The 14,877-nt window shown below is 42.3% G+C and overlaps 2 protein-coding genes across 5 annotated transcripts in view; one reads left to right on the top strand and one right to left on the bottom strand.

Annotated features, from left to right (window-relative positions):
- The first annotated feature begins 7,455 nt into the window (after positions 1-7,455).
- SOD3 (superoxide dismutase 3) lies at positions 7,456-8,981 on the top strand. 2 transcript variants are annotated; one of them, XM_071743827.1, is made up of 2 exons: positions 7,456-7,607; positions 8,043-8,981. In XM_071743827.1, the coding sequence occupies exon 2, from the start codon at positions 8,077-8,079 to the stop codon at positions 8,797-8,799; it is 723 nt and encodes a 240-aa protein (XP_071599928.1). In that variant the 5' UTR covers positions 7,456-7,607; positions 8,043-8,076; the 3' UTR covers positions 8,800-8,981. The 2 variants fall into 2 exon arrangements, with proteins under 2 accessions (XP_071599928.1, XP_071599927.1); XM_071743826.1 differs by having other exon boundaries at positions 7,466-7,607; positions 8,061-8,981.
- Positions 8,982-9,842: 861 nt separating this feature from the next.
- The window catches only part of CCDC149 (coiled-coil domain containing 149), a 50,110-nt gene continuing 45,075 nt past the window's right edge, over positions 9,843-14,877 (bottom strand). For all 3 annotated transcript variants that reach the window (XM_071743824.1, XM_071743823.1, XM_071743825.1), the window contains 2 exons: positions 13,321-13,914; positions 9,843-12,723 (listed from right to left, as the gene is read on the bottom strand). In XM_071743824.1, coding sequence (XP_071599925.1) covers positions 13,322-13,914 — 593 coding nt within the window. In that variant the 3' untranslated portion in view covers positions 9,843-12,723; position 13,321. The remainder of the gene's footprint in view (positions 12,724-13,320; positions 13,915-14,877) is intronic.

Below are 14,877 nucleotides of genomic sequence, written 5' to 3'. Positions count from 1 at the left end.
GCTTATGTTACAATGGGCACAGCTTCCCTGGTTTTGGAGGGGTTCACCCTAAAATATTGGCAATTGTAACAAAGGTGGTGGACAAGCTGGGAGACTTTTACAAACAGGTGCTGCTTGCAAAGGGGTAAGAGGGTGAGAAATGAGAGCCTTTGGAAATGTTATTTAAGTCTAATAAGCATGAATTAACCTCATCTTTGCTTCCATAACTGGTGTAACATTAAACACAATGGGTCCCCTTGACTCTCAGCACAAGAGGAGATGCAGCAACCTTGGGATGGGCACGTAAAAGGCAGCTTTGTATTAGTTTCCAGATACCTAAGGTTTCATGCACCACTTCATGTCAGGCAGCACTTCAAAGATGCTTTGCCTCTCCCAGGAGAATAATGGTAGTGCAGATAGCTGGAGATAGGGCCAGTAAGTTAGTTTAGTTCCTATGAAGTCTGAGGATTCAGGGGAGTTAGGTGTGGTTCAATCCAGGACTCACAGCTACAGAAACCCCACTAAAAATGGCAGACAATTTGCCTTCACCTGAAGGCCAGGAAGGGAAATAACTAAAAGACAACAGTAACTTATTTTCTTTCCACGAGAGATTAACTAGTCTTGCACATAGAGATCTTTACCTTAATTTCAATAAATATCTTCACTTATATCTTAAATGACATTCCTACACACAAGTGGAGGGGAAAAAAATTACCTTGATCCTATAAAGCAGGTAGAGAGATAGTGGGAAATGTGTACCCAGTCTGGAAAGCAGTCGGTTCCCAATGGGGAGGACAGCCTGCCTCGGGTGCAGAACTTTATCTGTGATTTGTTTTGTTCAGCCCTTCTGTTAATGACTTGGATGGTGGAACAAAAAGTAAACTGATTAAATTCACAGCTGACACTGAGCTGGAAGGGCTGTAAACACACTGTGGGGAAGGATTAGAATTCAAAATGTTCGGGACAAGCTGGAGAAAACAGTAAGAGCTGGGGGAAATAATAATAATTAAAAATATATATATAAAAAAAAGGAGATGTCAGGATTTAGGCTCAGCTGGTACCAACCAGGCCTCTGTTCATCCATCCCCCACTGCAGGACGGGAGGAGAAAATCCATGGGAAGGCTCCTTCACCCAGACAGGGACAGGGAGGTTTTTCACTCTCCAGTTACCACGGGCAAACCCAGATGGCTGCAACTCGGAGAGGAAAAGGATATAAAAAATGATCTATCAGGAGAAAGGGAAAATATGACCAGATCTTTGTACCTTCTCCCCAGGCCCGGATCCTTCCCTCCCGCCGCCTCTCAGGGCACAGGGGACAGGCAGGGGGGGTTCAGGGTCAGTTCCCCACATGGTGTTTCTGCTGCTCCTTCCTCCTCAGGGGAGGACTCATCACATTCTTCCCCCGATCCAACAGGAGAGTCCTTCAGGAACCCCCGGGACGTGAGTCCCTCCCAGGAGGTGCAGTCCCTCAGGAACTGCTCCATCCTGGGCTGCACACAGAGTCACGGCTGCTGTGGGAACAGTCCCCTCCTCTGGCACCGGCTCCTCCGTGGCTGCAGATCCACATCTGCCCCTCCATGATCCTTCAGGGACTGCTCCACCGAGCTCCTCCATGGGCTGCAGGGACACAGCTGCCATCTCACCACAGGCAGCAGGGAAAATCTCTGCCTGGTCAACTCCATCCCCTCCTTCCTCACCAACCTTGGTGTCTGCTCCAGCACTGCTCCCTCCTCCTCCTCTCCTCTGCTCTGTAGGGCTTTTTGGAATTTTGTTTTCCCTTCCTTAAATATGGTACTCCCAGAGGCACATCCATCTTCCCTTATCTGCCTGATCTCAGGCAGAGGTGGGGCTGGATTTGGAGCCAGGGAAGCTTCCAGCAGCTTCTCACAGGAGCCCCCCCTGCACTCCCCCTTCCAAAACCCCACCACACTAACACAAGATAAACTCCAATTAAGACAATGCTAAAATCCCATCCTAACCAACTAAACCAACCAAAGAAATATTAAAACGGACACAATTGAACAGACAGCAGCTCTGCAGGAAAGTTTCAGGCAAAGGATCACATTATGATATAGAGAGTAAAACTGCAAGACAAGGGCAGCAGTAATCCCTGCTGCTCAGGTGATGGGCTGGGATTTTGTGCATTTCCAGGGAGAGCTGCACAGCCCACAGGGAAAGGTCATCTACTTAACCCAAAATACAGCAGGAAGGCTTAAAAGAACTGGGCCTGTTTACCTGAAAGAGGGAAGAGCCATTGGTACATGTTTGCAAGAGGTTGTTGAAAAAAACAAACCACAATAATCTGTCCCCCATGTCTGTAGTGGATACAACCACAACAACGGGTCTGATCTGCAGTGAGAAGCAGGCAAGCCTGTAGGAGAAAGGGCAGTCAGCCCAAGGTGATGGTAAATTCTTCATCAATGATGAGTTTTAAGAACAGGATAGACAAGCTTCAGTCATGACTTATGTTGGTGTGGTTTGATAAAGTGCACAGACACCACCACTTTCCTAGCATTCTTTTAAACAACTTCTATTTCATTGCATAGGTTTTTTCTCTCCTAACACTTTAACTGTATTGGGTATCCATAATATTCCACAGCCTTTCAAATAAGGCTATGGTTATTTAAAGAGAGTGCCAGGTTATGTTTTGCTGAAATAAAGGAAAGTGGATCCACATCGCAGTATGTAAATAAAACGAATTTAATCTCTCTTATTTGAAATACTTTCTGCTGCTTCAGTGAAATGGGACCAATCCTTTTCATGTAACAGAAGTCTAACTGAAATCTATGAAGAAGCATCAGGCCAGTTTGGGGATTGTCAAACATTTTGCCTGTACAAGTACCTGTAATTCCTCTTTTCCTGCCTGCTTCCATCCTGGCTTCTCACCATAGCTCTAACTTGTCCTTTCTCACCTTGCTGTCATGCTCCTGGGCTTAATCCTGTGGAAAGGGATCAAGCTTCCCCTTTGTGGTCCTGGAAAAGTCCTGCTGCTTCCTACTGAAGCAGGAGGCCTCAAACCCACTGCTCCTGAGAAGCACATGGCAGTGGTCCCTGCCCACAAACCCTTTCCCACCCCAGAGGTGACAAGAGGCACGTGGCAAGGCCATGCTCAGTTGATCCCTATGATAGTCATTAGGCTTCTGAGACATCTGCTACTGAGTGTAATAAAAAGAGAGTTTTGTATTTAGTTATTTGTATGTAACTGCTGCCCATATATCTGACCTACTGCCCAACCTCTCAGCAGCTCCCGAGCTTTGAGTTGAAGCTGCACAGTGTTGGATGGGCAAATACAAATAGTCTGGCAATGCACACTCTGAAATTAAAAAAAAAATAAATAAATAAAAGAACAAAGATATTTCCATTTATGGCCATTGGACACTGAACTTGAGGGAAGTCTGGTGTTTATTTCTTTTCTGCTCTCAAACAGCAAATGTCTCTTCAGATTAATGCTACACAGCAGAAAGGATAAACATTCAACAAAGGATCAGGGAATTAATGCAAACACAAATAATAACCTAAATTATCTAATAGCTGGGTTCCATCCCTGCTTTTTTACACAGCATATTTTTATTTGATATCCACATGTGAAGATGAAATTCTGTTAAATTAGTTTGACAGACCTAAAATGAGTTTCTAAATGCAGCTTTTTCAAAAAGCTTACTTACAGTTCATCTCTCCCTCACTCTCATAAAATGATTTCTTCTCAAGCTATTAAAGAGGAAGAATGTAAAGATTTTTTTCAGACTGGCTGATGTAGTTTGACAGTTTCATGATCTTCTCTTTTCTAGGGAAATTATTCCCCAGAGAGAATAGTGTTGTTTCCTTTTTGTATATTTCTCTAACTCACGTTTTTTTATGGGTAATGCCCAAAAAAGTTGGAAATGCATATAGCACTTTGGCAAGAATATTATAAATGGATGCTTACCTCAGTCTCTAAATATCTGTATTTCTTTAAATAGAAACACCAAGTCAAGTAACAGGAGTAAACAGGAAGAGTGAGCCTCGATCAGTGACAGATCTTCAATTTGCTACATCAAGAGTTTTCATGTTATTTTGTTTTGGGTTTTTTTCTCCTTATAGCAATCCCAATTGAGGTCCTCCACCATGATTCCTGCAGCATGAGGTGCTGCCTGCAGTCCAGCACCAGCCCTGGTGCTGGTACCATGCAGGCTAAAACCACTCAGTGCAGGATGAATCCCTGCTCCGATGAGCACTGGAGCTCCACAAGACATGACCAGGCTGTGTTGGACAACACAACCAGCAGTGACCAGCCAAAGGCACTGCCCCTTTCCAGACACCCTGACAGCATCCCTGCTTTCTAAATCCTTCCCAACTTGGCATAAACCCACAGGCAGGTACTGGGAAGAGCCAGATGTCATGGGAGGCTGGTGCTGTGCTTACAGGCAATTGCAGAGCATGCACAGGACCACACCAGGCTCAACACGTGGAAGTTCTGGTGCCCTGCAGTTACAGCAAGAAGGTAACTCCTGGATACCAACAAGTGCTGCCTGATGGCTCAGCAGCATAACTGGCTCCCAGGCTGGGATCATCACTCAGAAATGGCACAGTGCCCTTCACTGAAGAAGCAGATTAGGTTTCAAAAAATCTTGACTCTGCTTCCCTCAGGCTGCAAACATCCCCCATCTTTTAGTGGCTCCAGCTTCAGCCATACGTGGAGAAAAGTAGTGAGCTCCATCACCCACTGCAGAAGATGTAAAACCTGCCTTCTCTGGATGTCATTTTTATGGAGAATCATTCTACCATAAAATCACTGAGAGCAGATCCAACTGCTGGAGACACAAAAAATCCTTTTGCTACAAAAGGCTACTCTCCTATGCGGCATTTCTTCATCACATTTAACTCTGTGCTGGACAAACCAAATGATGTTGAACAGCAGGGTGATGCAATCAGATGATGTCACCACAAAACAAACCCACCAAGCAACCAACCCTGAAGGTCATAGGATGGACTGAGAACGTGTGAGCAGAACTGCATAAGAAGTCCCTGGTAAAGCCCATGAGTAAAGCTACATCCATTTTTATTCTGTGGTCTGGAGAGCCTTGCAGAAGTTGTTCTGACAACTTTGTCTCATAGAGCCCAGGAGACTGCAGAACATCGCAGGAAATTCAGGACACAATAGATCTTCTACAACTGGAACAAAAGCAGAGGTCTCTTTTTTAAACAAGGACTGTAACACAAGTACAAGTGCATGGTCAGGTCACTGTGGGCTCTCCTCCCATTAAGCACTGTCTGCTTGAAAGGCTGTTTGCCCATTGCTCAGCATCTCTTTTTAAGCAGAAAACTAAAACATGGGCAGTGGGTAACAACAGACTTTAATGATCTACTTGGTCAGAACTTAGTGACTTCCATCTTTCAGAGCCAGACTGAATGCCAAATCACCTTAGCAATTGCATTTCTTGTAGTTATCAGCCCTTCTCCTTTTTCAAATACATCTTTCTGACAGCAGCCCACAGCTAGTATTTCCTTTTCACTCTCTGAAGTGCAGAGCACTACAAATATATCATTTAGCTTTGCTGCAGTCCTTTCTGTCTCTTTGATCATCTCCTTACACCCTTCTGCATTTCTGTTTCGTTCCTGCATGTGCAGCACATCAACAAAGAGCTTTGCAGAAACTATCTTTGTTTTTTCAGGGACAGGTTTCCAGCAAGTGCAAAACACCACAAATGCCACTAAAGTCAGCAGTATTATTGTATTTAAAGGAGTTGAAATTTTGACCCTAGTTCCTGCTTAAAAATGCCTTATAATTCAACTAAAGCTTTGAAATTCTTCTCTTGGAGCACTGACTGCTGGCTTGGAAATTTCCTTGCAGAAATGTTAAACTCAAATGCAGTCACTTTGAGACTCAAAGAGTAAACCAAAAACAATGCCCCTTTTTTTTCTTCCATTCTTCATGTTCCCTTTAAAAAATGGTTTGTGATGCTAGGAAATAGATTTCCTAAAAGAACCTAGACTGGACAGTTGCTTCTTGCATTGTACAGACTTAAGCCATTCCCCCTTACATTAGACTGAACATTTTCTGCAAAAATTTATAAAACCTGGCTATAAAATACTGTACTTCTTTCAAATACTTTAAGCATAGCATTATCATGTCACAAGTGTGGATTTTCTCAGCTCAGAGACTGCCAGTGAATGAATTTGGGGAAGGGCTGCAAAGGAGGTAGCATTAGGGCTGAGGGGTTGGGCAATCCTGACTCTGTCTTAAATGTTCAGCTTCCACTGGGAGGTTCCCACAAGCAAATTAAGCTGAGCACCTCACAAATACCCTGAAGAAAAGCAATACTAATTGCTCTAATTCACAGATTAGGAGCTGCAGCACAGGGATAAAGTCACAGGTTCAATATCTCAATATCCCCAGCAGAAGTTAACTCTGTATTTACAGTCCTTGGCTAATGGTGCAAGCAGTGGCCAGCCCTGTAGCTCTACTCTCCTTTATACAGAAAGAAAAGAAAAATCAGGTCCCAGGTAACTGAGTACCTCAGATCTGATATAGAATATGATAACTGTAGGATTAACACACACAATTTTGCCATTCCAGAAGCTGACAGTCACATTCCTCACCCAGCTGGCAGTAGACATGAACTGGGGAAAAAAGATTTTCTTAGCAATATTTTTGTGTTGAGAATTGTTCTGGAGTAATAAAAGCCCCTTATTTCTCCCTACAGAAATCTCAGGTTGTTAAATTGCTCTTGTGAGGGCTGAATCCACATTTCAAACTACAACAGTGGAAGTGTTGCAGGCAGGGCAATGCCCCCAGGAGCAGAGCATTTCTCAGTTCACACAATGATGAAACACATGTGAACTCTCCATGCTCCAGACACCTTCTGGGGAACAATTTCTCTGTGCTTCAGTCTGATGTTGCACTGCCTCAGTACCGCTCGCTTCTCTTTGGAAAGAAATCACTGCTGTCTCAAAAGAAGGAAAAAAATTACTTCAGTGAAGCAGGTAAATTGGCAACTAAAGTAGCAGACAGGAGCCCCAAAACTTTACAGAGAAGCGTCGCTGCAATGTAACTCAGTATCTGCCAGTTTGGATTGTGCCTTCAGGTTTTAAAACCACAGAAACTCTGATAGACGTCCATGTGAAACAGTTTGTGTTGCTCAAGCACCAGTTTCAATTTGGACTAATAAAGAAATAAAAACGTAAAACAACTCCATGACAATCAGCACAGGAGTGAGTGAACTGCCCATCTGTGCCTGGATAAAGCTCCTTCCTCTCCCCTCACTGCACGCTGAAGGTCGCTTGTTTTAGATAAGCACATGAAGTCATCAAAAGGAAGATGAATTTAAAAGCCTGATGGCTTTTTTTCCTTTTCTTTGGAATGTCAGCGAGGACTCAGAGCCAAACAAACTAACCGAAAAAGGACAAAGTGTTCACCCTGCCCAAAATTAAAATGCCTGAAACTTCCCCCCCCACCTCCCTCTTTCCTTCCCCTCCCACGGTTCTCCCGGCGACGCCTCCCCTGAGCAATTACCTAACTTTAACACAAACACACAGTTCCTGTAAGCATCAACTTCAAACAGCCCTGGCTTTCTGGCTTACCACATCTCACTTTAGGGGAGCAGAGACAAAGAGCTACTACTGAGGGGTTCTGCAGCAACTCTGCAAGGTAATCAACATGCTGGATTTTTGCTTTTCCTTTGCAATGCCTAACTAGTGGTTATGTAGATGGGCCAAAACCAGCCCGCTGGCGAACTGTCCTGCTGGAATTTCTAGTTAGGAAAAAGTCTCAATACAAACTCCAAAAAGAGATTAAACAAGACTCTGGCTTACTTGCTTCCTGCAGGGAAAAAGAGGCAGTTTATAAGATGAAGATCTAGTGTAAAATACAGAATCACTAGGATTTCTTTTAGTCACGGGGGTCAGTTGTACGTGTTTCCAGACGCTTATGCATTCTGATTTACTTTCATTTCATCACATTACACAGATCTAGGAAGCAGCAATCCCTCAGGACTGTGCTCCAGCTGTTTTGCTCAGCCATGTCACAGTCTGCATGCCTTTCTCTCCAGCCATGCCGCTGCAAAACACCCTTAATTCCTTGTAGCTTCTTGTACCTTTGCAGGCTCCTAACTGCCAAGATGCTGCTTCTTTCCCTGGTCACTGGGGTTGCCCTGTTTGCCTCTGGTGTCATGACAGACACAGAACCTGATCCAAGCCAAGAGTCATTTCATGACTTACAGAAGAAAGTGAACGACCTCTGGCAGAATTTGCTCTACCCAGTACTGCCTGGTAATGAGACTGATGGGATGATTTATGCTACTTGTGAAATGAAGCCCAGCTCCAAAATAGATGCTGACAAGCCACAAGTGACTGGACAAGTCTTGTTCAGACAGTATCACTTGTATGGAAGATTAGAAGCCATTTTTTACTTGGATGGGTTTCCATTGGATAATAATCAATCTGGTAGAGCTATACACATCCACGAGCTTGGGGATCTCAGCAATGGCTGTGATTCTACAGGAGGACACTATAACCCTTTCAGAGTGAATCACCCCCGTCACCCAGGAGATTTTGGCAACTTTTCTCCTAAGGAAGGCAAAATCAGAAAATACAAAACAAATCTCTTTGCCACTATGTTTGGCCCGTATTCCATCATGGGGAGATCAGTTGTGATCCATGAGCAGGAGGACGACATGGGAAAGGGCAACAATAAGGCCAGTTTGGAAAATGGAAACGCTGGGAAACGTCTGGCTTGCTGTGTCATTGGGATGTGCAACAAGAACCTGTGGGAGGAGAAAGTAACTGAGGTTACAGACAAGAAGAAGAGAGGGCTCAACAAACGAATGCAGAACCAGGCTTAAGTGAAGACCAACAAGGTGGCCATGGCCTTGGCAGCACAGAGTACCTTAAGCTGTGCCACAGGCCACGAAGATACACACCTAAAGAATGGTAATTTCCATTTGCTTGCTCCTCTAAGAAATGCATATCACACTGTAGAGCCTTCTTTCTGTAAGCCCATCAATAAAAGCCAGCATCAACTCAACACTGTGATCTGTTTTCTTGAAGATAAAGGATTCCCTTTTATGCAGTTTGGGAGTTGAATGCATTTCAATATGAGCACCAATGGATATGGCTGGTGGCCTGTAAAGGGTCTGTGTGCTGTAGAGGGCTCTTAAGAAATTACAAGTTAAATACCTAAGGAAAAAAAAGTTAATATGAATAGGTAAGAAACTGTTTCTCCTTAGATGCTATCTTGCATTTAGCTGCAGATCTGAAAGGTAAAAGGATCTCTGTGCTTTCAACAGTGTTGGGTGTTGTGTTGAAAGCTCTGGATAATGGACTTCCCCTAAGGATAAGGGAAAGTACAGACATTTCTGTTCTCAACTTTAGATCCATTACATTATTCTGCTTGTATTTTCAGGTTTTATTCTCAAAAATTCATAAGCTTCTTAATGATGTTAAATTGACCACATGGCTGTAGCTGATTCACACTGTTTACATATGAGAGAAGAGTTGAAAGAAACATTCCAGTTTACCATTACTCCCCAGCAAAAATACCCTGAAGTCTCTAGATAGTGCCTGTTAGTAATGAGGTTGTATGCAAAAGTTTTAATGCTGCTTAGACCATGGTGATAAAGTAAGCAGATCAGAGATAAATATTCTTTTCAAAGCCAAAAAACCCCTAAGTGTTTCTTCATACTAAAACACAGGAAGTAAATCAGTCAATTTAGACTGATAGAAGTGACAGGGAAAAGATATAAATCAGATCATTTCCAAACCTATAACTCTGGCTCAATAAAGCTTTACCTTTTTAATTCAACACAACTCACTGAAAATACTACAAGACTGCCTTCGTGACTATCATTCATCTGATACTGAGAAAAGGAAACAAACAGAACAAGCATATCAGGAAATGTTTTTATTAAAGATGTGTATTAATATAGTTGAACCATGTTGTGCAGTTAATCCAGGTGGCAATAAAAGAGAGGTTTGCAAATAAACTAAACTGCATAATTTATGAAGTGAAACTACAAAACAGAAGCTGATAAACAAAATCCTATCTTTTAGAAATGTAGCAGACTTTCAACTTAATCTCCGTTAAGATTTTGAAATACATTCCTGAGCTCATATGGATTTAAGAAATTCCACTGTCTTGATTATATAAATTTCCATATCCTTAAAAATAGTCTCGCTTAGAAAAGAAGCAGCATTCTAAAAGATGATTCTTCATGTCATTTTCACACACTTATTTTACAGAGTCATTGAACATTGTTTTTCAACTAATCACTGCATTGTATTTTCAAATGAAACCCTTCCCAAAGACAACACATTTTAGGTGAGACATCCTCCTTAAAAATCAGCTGTGAAATGCATCTTCTCCACACCTCTGCCACATCTCCTTCCCAGTTTGCTTCCCCAGAGCCCACTACCAAAAAGGTTCACATGTCTGGATGTGGTATCTGCATTTCTGAAGTCCTAGAAAAAGGGAACACAAATCTAAAGAAAAAAAAAATCCAAATTCTCCCTAGCCCCTCTCAAAAAAAATCCCCACAGTAGTTTTGACTCAAAACACAACAAAACACTAATTTACTGGGGGGGGGGGGGGGGGGGGGAGGGAAATGATCATTCTAATAGCACAACAATGTCAGCTAAAGCAATATCCAAGGAAGATACTGACAAGCATATTCAATCAGCTATCACATAGTGCAGCAAAGATGTCTTATTTTTACAAGTCTCAAGCCTTGTGTGCCTGGGAGAAGACTGAAAACATAGCTAGAACACATTCATGAGGGCAGAAAGAAGAGGGGCAGTGTTGCAGCAGCGATAGAGCACTAAAAATCAGCCTCCCAGAGATCTAGGTACCTCACTGCAATTTAATAATTACAAATATATAAAAATGACATCTAAAAAGCAGAATAGTCTGAGAATAATTTGCAACATTTCCTTGTTGGGTCGTACATCACTATGTTCTCACAGAAAAACAAATAGTAAAAATAATAAACCAATAAAGCACTAAAAAGCTGTTGGTACTGGTCCTACAGTACATCTTCTACTTGCCCAATTTTTTGCACCAAGCTCTTCATTAATTAATAGCATTAGGTGACTATTTAGGGATGAAGAGCAATATGCTAACTCATACAGCTGTGGGTCAGGAAAGATACAGGGCAGGGAAAGAATATAAACACCCTCAACATTTCAGAGCTCAGCTATGTGAAATCCTGACCTTATTCACTTGCCTCAGCTCTGACTGCATTGATATTTAGCTCTGTGCAGGATTAGCCTGTGAAAGATGGCAAAGAATACATCTTGAATAAAATGCAACTTCATGTGACATTCAAGCATTAAAGGAAAAAATCCTGCCACAATCTTCCAGAGATATCAGTTTCTGTAGCTATTTCTCTTCTCACTTGTCAGTACTTTCATATAAACTAGTCAATAATGCAGTCAGTTACAATTAATGGGAACAGCATAACAATCATTCAAATACTTAAAACTCTTCCTGGTTTTTCAGGTGATGGGGAACTTCACTGTTGATCAGCATCATCAAAGATGCTTCATGTCCTAATACGCTTAAATTTACAGATGGCTTTTGTTTCTAAAGGCTGCTGCTTATTATCAGTAAAATGCTGCAATGTCAAATTACCTTTAAAGAGCAAGGAAATCTGTTTGAGGAGCAGTGCATGGCTTTATTGCCTTCAGACAGACACTGAAAGGGTTACGTGAATGCACCTGCTAGGGAAAACACATGAGAACAGAGACAGGCCTTATTTTTCACCTTCCTCCTATCACTCCTTATATTTATATGTAATCATTTACATCCAGGCTTTCTTCTGCTGAATGCAAACTGTTCATGGACTCTGACACCTTGATTATGGCAGCACCTGCTAGCTCATCTTCCATATACAGAAGAGTTTGTCAGTATTGCTAATATAAACTCTGTTTATTCAGTAGCTGACAAGTGGGCTGTAAAAATTTGCAGCTGGCAGTTATTTGTCAAAGAAGGACTCAATCTGGGAGGGATTTTCCTTTTTATTAGTAGTATTTTATTAAATTTGGTTTAATTCTCTCTGATTGGTTTCAAGTTCTAGGAGTGAGAAATGAACATTTACAGACAATTAGGTCCCAGGCCAGCAGAAAAATTGCCTTGATGGCTGCTAGCCCATAGAAGCTCCACAGCTGCAGAGACTATTCCTTATGCCACAAACAGGAGAGGAAGGACGTGCCTTCCTTTCTCCAACAGCTGCTAACTTAACATTTAAGTATTCCCTTGTTGCTGCCTTCCTAGGAGCAGAGTGGCACAGCTCCAGCATCAGGAGCAAGCTAGGGAATGACACAGCAGCCTCTCTTTCCCCCAGTTATTGTAGGAATGTTTTCCTATGACTAAACATAAATGAGGGTAGAAGTTTAAGAAAGAAGCAGCAATGCAAATAAACCTACAGACGAGTGACATGAGGAAAGGAAGAGTTACCCTTAATGCCAAAACGTAAGAAAATAAAAGACAGATTCCTTTAAAAATGAGGTTACAGATGGATTAGGCTGCAATCTACCACCAGTTATTCAGCCTGAGGGCTGTTCCAGCTCCTGCAGGTTGAGGAATGCAATTCCAGTAACTGGGAGTGCCAAGAGGGTGGACAGGGCATCACTGGTTCTCCTCTTGCTCTTCTCCTTGCTTTGGAGCAGCATTGCCTCTTCTGGCTTCTTTGAGGATGTTTCCTTCATTAAGCTTCACTAAATTTTGTTCTCAGTATCTGGTGAAATAACTCCCTGCATTTTCATGAGATGAGCTGGAAGAAGAAAGGAAAAATCCCATACAGGTGAAAAGATACAAAGGCTTGTAATAAGGAGAACTACATACAGGCAGGCATGTTTTTCAGGAAGCTCCTACAAGGAAATAGGGGTTTTGTTCTAAGGATGTACTGACAGTCACTATATGTAAAAAGAAATAAAATGCAGTCTGAGAAACAATTAAAAGCTTGCAGATGCTTCTCAATTTATCACTCCAAATTTTTCATCCTTGGAAGACATGTCTACCCACTTAAATACAGTCTGGCACTGGGACCATACATGTTACAAAGCCTCGTGATAATCATTATCACTGGTCTCTTTGCTACACTAATGTAAATTACAGCAATCTATGTAGAAACTTCAAATCAATGTGATTAAACCTCATCACTAATACCTCTCCATAGGTAATTTACATTTCTGACATACTGTAGCCAAAACAGAGAAACCCCTTTCCTAGACAAATGCTAGCAGATCAACATAAGAATCAACCCTATGGCATACTGTTTTATCACTCATATTTGTAGCAGAAATATTGCTGCAAAATTAGACACTGCAATGAGATTAGAATGAGATGCTCGAGGGCCTGGATTTCATACCTCAAGCCAAACTGTTATCCAAATATTCACAGCTTTCAGCAGGATCAGATGGTTTCTTGGTTTCAGATACAGGGAGCTCCTCAAAGCTGTTACTTGTGTGTGCAGTTGTAACACAAAGCCCTCTGTGCCTTCCAGAGTCCTCAGTATGCACCACATCTACAATGCTGCTGTTTTGATCTTCTCTTTTGCTTGTAATTTCACAGTCACTCTCTGAGGTTTGGTCATTGTCTTTCAGGGCCTCAGTTTCAGCTGTTTGTTCATTCTCTGAGTTTGAAGGATCTGTGGGGTCAGATGGGTCAGGGCTGGAAAGTGGGAACTCTCCCTCAGATGAACCATTAAGGTCTGCTGCAACCACTGTGTTCTGCTCCTCTGTGGAAGTGCCTGTTCTTTTCCCTTCCAGTTCTGCAACTGCTTGCTCTGTCAATTTAATTATCTGACTTCCAAGCTTGTTTATTTCCTCCTTCTCAGAAGGCAACGGGGGTAATGAAGAATAAAAATGTTTATTTTGGTTTCGGTTTTTTAAGTTTGTTCCCTCTGGAGACAGGAATTCACTTGCAACAGCACAAGTTTCATCACATTCTCCCTTCTGTTCAGCTGGAAGAGAAATGGAACAGCAAGATGCTCTGGTCAGTCACAGGTGTTTATTATGCATCTGATCTGAAGGACATCACTACCAGTGCTAAACCACAGAGATGTTTACCTCAGTAAGGAATTTCTAAGAGTGATGCCCTGTCCCATCCCAGGTCCATTTCTTAGAGGATAAGCAATCAACACTAAGTTTCTTGATGGATCTGGCCCTGGCTGTGAGTCTGTCTTTCCCTAATATGGACAACTCTGAAAGAGTCACAGTTGATTCCATGCTGTTGAACAGCAGGGTCAGGCAAACTTTTTCAAAGGAGTAACAACTCTAAGCCAGGCACTCAGCTACAGCTTAGCATTAATCCCCACATCACTACCACTTGCAGGGCTAACACAAGCTCCAATTTTTTTGAGTTTTTCTCAGGCCTTCATCCAACAATGAAGTTTCATTATTGGTCCTGCAACATTTCTCCTAACATAAAAGATTATTCTAATTTGTGTAACAGCATAAAACAAAACAGCAGTGGAAAAATTTTAAATATACCATTATACCAAATGCAAACACTGAACAAAGTGTCAGAAGAGAGAAAACAGCAATGTGTAAACAAACAGCTTTATGAAAGAGAGAATTTGTCCTCATTTCAGCTAAGGACAAAAAGCCCCATTGAAAATAAGCTTGCAAAGACAAGAAAAAATAGGAAATGCCAGACGTATGGCTGCACTGACAGCTTAAAATTACTCTTGTTGTGCATATGCATCACCTCTTAGTGTATGGGCATTTCCTCTACTTCTCCCACAGGAATCCTGCCCCACTCACTCCCAGGACAGCCTGGCTGCAGGGATCAGAGCTGCACAATACAGGAGGTTACTGTTTCTATCAGACCTGCCTCATTTATCATTTGGGAGCTGCCGAGTGAGTGAGACAAGGGCTGGCAAGAAGGGAACACTCTTAATGCCATTATGGGTACAAGGAATGCT

Source organism: Heliangelus exortis, chromosome 4 (genome assembly GCF_036169615.1).
Source record: "Heliangelus exortis chromosome 4, bHelExo1.hap1, whole genome shotgun sequence".
NCBI classification, from domain to species: domain Eukaryota; kingdom Metazoa; phylum Chordata; class Aves; order Apodiformes; family Trochilidae; genus Heliangelus; species Heliangelus exortis.
Note: the sequence above shows the minus strand (reverse complement) of the source record. Positions and strands in the feature narration are given on the sequence as shown.